The 6,093-nt window shown below is 37.4% G+C and overlaps 1 protein-coding gene across 2 annotated transcripts; it reads right to left on the reverse strand.

The window, feature by feature from the left end:
- Positions 1-4,718: 4,718 nt before the first annotated feature.
- Positions 4,719-5,305, reverse strand: LOC122009773 (Bowman-Birk type trypsin inhibitor-like). Of its 2 annotated transcripts, none has more exons than XM_042566069.1 (2): positions 5,157-5,305; positions 4,719-5,063 (listed from the first exon to the last, which is right to left on the reverse strand). In XM_042566069.1, exons 1-2 carry the CDS (start codon positions 5,266-5,268, stop codon positions 4,858-4,860), a joined length of 318 nt encoding a protein of 105 aa, XP_042422003.1. In that variant the 5' UTR covers positions 5,269-5,305; the 3' UTR covers positions 4,719-4,857. The 2 variants fall into 2 exon arrangements, with proteins under 2 accessions (XP_042422003.1, XP_042421993.1); XM_042566059.1 differs by having other exon boundaries at positions 4,719-5,090.
- Positions 5,306-6,093: the final 788 nt, after the last annotated feature.

A 6,093-nucleotide genomic window follows, 5' to 3' on the forward strand; every position in this document is an offset into this window, starting at 1 on the left:
ACTTGAGCCGTATAACATTTGTGTGACTAAAATCATCTTGACGAATTTTAAAATGAGAGAGTCAACCTTCAACTTGCAGAGTCAACCTTCAACTTGTTTAAGCATGAGCTTATAAGTTTTGGACTATATTTAAGGATGAGTACAAATTTGATCAAATTAAATTAATATCGAATTGAATTAAAAGAATGTAAAATTTTAATTTGGTTAATTCGGGTTTCATTTTTTTTAAAAAAAAATTGGTTCAATTTTTTTAAAATTTGGTTCAATTTTCGATTAATTCAATTAGATTTTAGTTTTAAATTTTATAATTTAGTTAAACCGAATAAGAATATTAATTAAATGATTTATATTTAAAAATATAATTAATTAAATAAAATATTAGTTTTTTATGAATAAGGTTTTAAAATTTTAAATTAATTCGGTCGAAAATAGAATTCATTGATATTTCATCAATACAATTAATTCGGGTTTTTAAGAAAATTCGATCAATTTAATTAATTTAAAATTTTTTTTATTTATTTAATCTTCGATCTATCCGATTCCATCAATTAGATTTTAACCGAAAACCCTATAAATATAGATAAAGTCCAACAATAATAATAAATATGTTAAAAAATAGTTTAACGAAAGAAATTATTTCAATTATTTGTTTATATTTTTTTAGATTTTAAAAATATGTTAAAAGTCAATTGTCTTGTTTTTTATATTTCTTTTTGATAATTCTGACGGACGATGAGGACTAAAATCATTTTAAATTTGTTTGAGCATGAGCTCTTAAGTTTTGGATTATAGTCCTATCAAACCTAATAATCATAAAAATATATTTTAAAAATAGTTTAATGAAATAAAAATATTTTCTCTTATTTATCTCTATTTTGTTATTTTTTTTTAGATTTTAAAATATTTTATATATTTTTTTAAATGTCCAAGTTAGTCTGGATCGAACTTGACACAATTGAGGTACATGTTGAATATATGTGAATGTAAAAAAAATAGAAGAGGGAAGAAGTTTTATTATGAATGAGACTTTAGTCTCATATTGAGAGTTTCAAAGTATATTGATTAATTTATATTGATTCATATACATTAATGATGTGAACAAATGTATGGAAGAGACTCTCTCTCTCTGCCCAGTCGACAAATATTTTGCCAAATGGATTCTTTTTATTTGTTGCTCAGGAAGGTAATGGAAGCATTAATCATTATAATGGTCGATCATTGATGATCGTCGGCTATCATTAATCCTTGGACATTGAATCGTCATTATACCCACGATAGCAGTTGGCAGGGGCGGATCCAGTGGGGGGGCGGCATCGGCGGTCGCCCCCCCTTGCCGGTAATGAAACCCCTAGTATTATGGGGCTCTACCGGTGGAGATGGAGGATACCGCCCCTTGTTTTTCATGATCGCCCCTCCATATTTGAACTCCTGGATTCGCCACTGGCAGTTGGGTACCTTTTAGTTCGCCTTTACCACCAATATTTGATGTGAATCAGTGTTAACCGTTGTATCATGGGAAACAGACAACCTAAAAAAAATATCGAAGCACAGCCGGAAGTGGGGTAAATCTGTTTCAAGAAATTTGTGTCTATTGTAGGCCTTGGTCCACTTCGCCTGCTCGACCGCTTCGTCTGATCGGTCACTTCTCCCACTGTGCCACTTCGTCCGCTCTTTCATTCTGCCTGCTCAACCACTCTACGAGCTTAGGCCGCTCTGCCTTTAGGCTACCTTGCCTTCTACTGTAAGGTTGCTGTATCTTTACCCCGCCCTACCTTCTACTGTAAGGCTGCTCTGCTCGATCAACCCCTCTGCGACTCGGTCGATTTGTCGCTCAGTCGATATGTCCGCTCGGTCGCTCTGCCACTAGGCTACTCTACCTCAGCTTAATATGCCCTCTCGACCGTACTATCTAGTCGGCTGCTCTGATCGGTTGGTTACTCGGTCTGATATGCGACTCGTCTTGCTCGCTGGCTACTCTATGCCCACTCGCTTGATTAGCCACTCTGTAGACTATCATTAATCCTTGGCAGGCCTCGGTCCACTTTGCCCACTCGGGGGCCGCTCTACCTTCTACTATAAGGTTGCTCTGCCCAGTCAACCAATATTTTGTCAAATGAATTCTTTTTATTTGCTGCTCAGGAAGGTAATGGAAGCATTAACCATTATAATGGTCTATCATTGATGGTCGTCGGCTATCATTAATCCTTGGACATTGAATGACCATTATATCCACGATAGCAGTCGGGTACCTCTTAGTTTGCCTTTACCACCAATATTTGGTGTGAATCATTGTTAACCGTTGTATCATGAGAAACAGACAACCTAAAAAAATATCGAAGCACAGCCGGAAGTGGGGTAAATCTGTTTCAAGAAATTTGTGTCTATTGTAGGCCTTGGTCCACTTCGCCTGCTCGACCGCTTCGTCCGATCGGTCACTTCTCCCACTCTGCCGCTTCGTCCGCTCGGTCATTCTGCCTGCTCAACCACTCTACGGTAGGGGTGAGCAAAAATTCGGAAAAACCGAATTAACCGACCCGAACCAACCGAATTTAGAAATTCGATTCGGTTAATTCGGTTTTCATTTTTTTTTTAAAATTCGGTTCGGTTTTAGATTAATTCGGTTCGGTTTCGATTTTGAATTTTGTAATTCGGTTAAACCGAATAAGAATATTATTTTAATTAAATTTTATTTTAAAATATAATTAATTAAATAAAATCTTTATTTTTAAAGGTAAAACCGAATAGAGTTTTAAAATTCGGTTAATTCGGTCAATTCGGTTGAAAACTGAATTAACCGATATTTTATCGGTTCGGTCGGTTCGATTTCATAGGGAAATTCGGTCGGTTCGGTTGGTTGAAAAGAAATTCGGTTTATTCGGTTTTCGATTTATTCGGTTCGGTCGGTTCGGTTTTAACCGAATGCTCACCCCTACTCTACGGGCTTAGGCTGCTCTGCCTTTAGGCTGCCTTGCCTTCTACTGTAAGGTTGCTGTATCTTTACGCCGCCCTACCTTCTACTGTAAGGCTGCTCTGCTCGATCAGCCCCTCTGCGACTCGATCGATTTGTCGCTCAGTCGATATGTCCGCTCGGTCGCTCTGCCACTAGGCTACTCTGCCTTAGCTTAATCTGCCCTCTCGACCGTACTATCTAGTCGGCTGCTCTGATCGGTCGGTTACTCGGTCTGATATGCGACTCGTCTTGCTCGCTCGGCTACTTTATGCCCACTCGCTTGATTAGCCACTTTGTTGTACTGCCCGCTCAAAAGCTGCACCCGATCGATGATTCTGCTCCACTCGTCTACTAAGACTCGACGTTCGAGAGTCTCCACCGCTCTGCCCGCTCGGTAGCTCTGCCCGCTCGGGCGATCTGCCCGCTCAGGCACTCTGGGTGCTCGGGCGACCTGCCCACTTGGTCGCTCTGCCAGCTCTGTCATATGGCTGCTTTGCCTCACGGCTCGTTTTGCCCTCTCGGGCGATCCGTCCGCTTGGTCGCTCAGCCCGCTCAGCTACCGTGTTGTCTGCACCCAGCACTTGGTAAAAACTAATTTCGCTGGTAGCTTGAAATTATCTGCTTAACTAATCTTTATAAATAAATTAAATTAAATTAATGTAATTTAAATTCGATTAATTTTTCAAAATCTCCGATGCTCAAAATTTCTGGTAGATTGTCCGATAGCATGTACCCCTGCCAAGTGGCTAATGACGAATCATAGGCCATGCCCAACATGGGTCGAGTTACCACATTATGAAAGTGATTCGATAGAGCCTAGATCATGCCCAACTTAGTCATCCTATTTCGATGTATGTGATGTTACTATGGGTACTCTTGGTTATACATCGAATATGGATAATGTGACATACTAAATATTATCCATGATAAATTATGTTATATTTAATATGTAATCATGCTAATCAAACACATATTTTGTCATATTAACTCTTCTATAATCTTGCAATATTAATAGAACAATAAAAAAAATTAAGTAACTCCAAAATAATAAAAATTCTTAAGGAAAATAAAAAATAAGTGCCCTTATTAACATTTCTATTAAAAGCGCATCTTCTTTTTTTTTTTCAATATTATTTTAATATTATTATAGCAGTTATAATAGATTCATTATAAATATACTTAATGTTTTTATTTTTATTTAATTATTAATAATATATATAATAATATTATATCAAAAAATAATTTTATAAATTTCAATAAAATCATTTTAAATTGATAAACAGCTATTAAATTAATCTGATTTATTTTAATATTTTATACCAATTATGACAATGACTATAAATATATTGTAACAATAAATATATATTAAATTACAATTTATTCATTTTATAAAAAAACCTTTTTTATATAAAACCCCAGACTTGTTTTTATAATCTTATTTTTTATCATACAATTATTTCACCAAACCAACTTTAAAAACTGTCAAAATTCTTTATTAGTGAGTGAGTCATCTTCCTTGAGTCAAATTTAATTCATTTTTTTACATAAAACCCCAAACTTTTTGCTCCACGTGTTCAATAAAAAATCCACTAAAGCATAATCCGTCTGGAATTGTCGGCCATGAGAATATTCTCGACTTTAAACTTTAAATTTTCATAATAATCTTCAAATTTTCAAATAGCCTATGAGAATATTCTTATTCTTTAGGCGTGTTTTTGTAATTTTATATATCTAAGAGCATTGTTTTCTAAAAAGGATGAAACTCAAATGACATGAAATGATATTTGCTACGTTCTTGAGGTCTTAAAATTTACAAAAATTGCAGTTTTCCTTTTGAAAGATTGATCGCCGCGACAGGACTTAGACTAAAGGATTTGGAGGGCGTGGTCGGAGTTGCACGGGCGGCGTCAGTAGCCGGGGATGCGGTCGGTGCACTGAAACAGAGGAGGCTCCACGCTGAGCGGCGACCGGACGCAGCTCCGGCACGAGGCGTGGCACCGCCGCACCAGGTCGTGGCACTGGCACTCCGGCAGGTCGGAATTGATGGAGCAGCCGCCGCATCGGTCGCAACACGGCCACGTCCGCCGGACTCTGATGGTCTTATCCGCCGCCACTGCAGTCGCCGCCGCCGCCACCGCCCCTGTTTCGTGCCCTGATGAAATAGAAGCTTGGCGAATAGTGGTTAATTGGGAGACGCGACGCTGACCTTCGAGCTCCGAGATGGCGGTGTTGGGTGCGGCGGCGGTGGTGAAGAGGACAGCCGCAGGAGCCGCCGCCGACGCGAGGGCCAGGACGAGAACCAAGAGATCGTGCTTCATTTCTTCTTTTCGGTTCGTTGGAGGCTCTCAGTGGCCTGCTCATGATTTAGACACAAATTTAGGGGGTGAAAGTGAATAAAAATGCACCTTGACCCTTAAACTTTTAATAAATTGTATTCACATCTCCAAAGCTTTACGAAATTAGGACAAAGCCATGAACCAAGTTGAAGCAAATGGGTAAATTATAATTTGTGAACTTATACAGAGCAAAAGAAATTATACATTATTGGGGGTGCGGTAGGTGAATTTATGGGAATTCTCCACCCAAATTATACAAAGCCATGGAATTTAACTACATTTACACCCAAGTTTAACATGACGTGGCGTCCTTATCCACCGACAGTGTGGAGGAAAGAGAAAAAGACATATTCGACAGCGCGGCGCCTCGAGTTTGAAGTCAAGTCAATCAAAAGGAGTGGGGGCCCACCAAATAAGTATAATAATAATTATTATTATTGTTATTATTTAAATTAAAGTACGAGCCCAAATAATTACTGATAATAAAATTAAAAGAGCGTCCTAATTTCATTTTATTTTTAGTTTTTTTACCATCGTCATATGAGATTTCAACTTGTTTTATTTTTATCCTAACAGCGTCAGCCGTATTACATTCGAAATAGGTCGGATATATTACATTACGAGGACATTTGTGAATATTATCATCTTATAAAAAAAAACCGATAGGTCCATCATATATTATATTAATCTAATTATTTCCTCATATTATTTTAACATTAACATTCATTATTACATAATTCATATATATATATATATATATATATATACAATGGTGATATCCTGCGGGACTTCATTTCCGCGCTTGTG

The sequence above is a fragment of the Zingiber officinale genome, chromosome 1A, assembly GCF_018446385.1.
Source record: "Zingiber officinale cultivar Zhangliang chromosome 1A, Zo_v1.1, whole genome shotgun sequence".
In the NCBI taxonomy this organism is placed as follows: Eukaryota; Viridiplantae; Streptophyta; class Magnoliopsida; order Zingiberales; family Zingiberaceae; genus Zingiber; species Zingiber officinale.

Bases quoted from the DNA above. Each gene is read 5' to 3' on its own strand.
- LOC122009773 (XM_042566059.1), bottom strand. From the start codon at position 5,268: ATGAAGCACGATCTCTTGGTTCTCGTCCTGGCCCTCGCGTCGGCGGCG. The intron at 5,091-5,156 runs GTCAGCGTCGCG...GGCACGAAACAG, and splicing joins CGCCATCTCGGAGCTCGAAG to GGGCGGTGGCGGCGGCGGCG.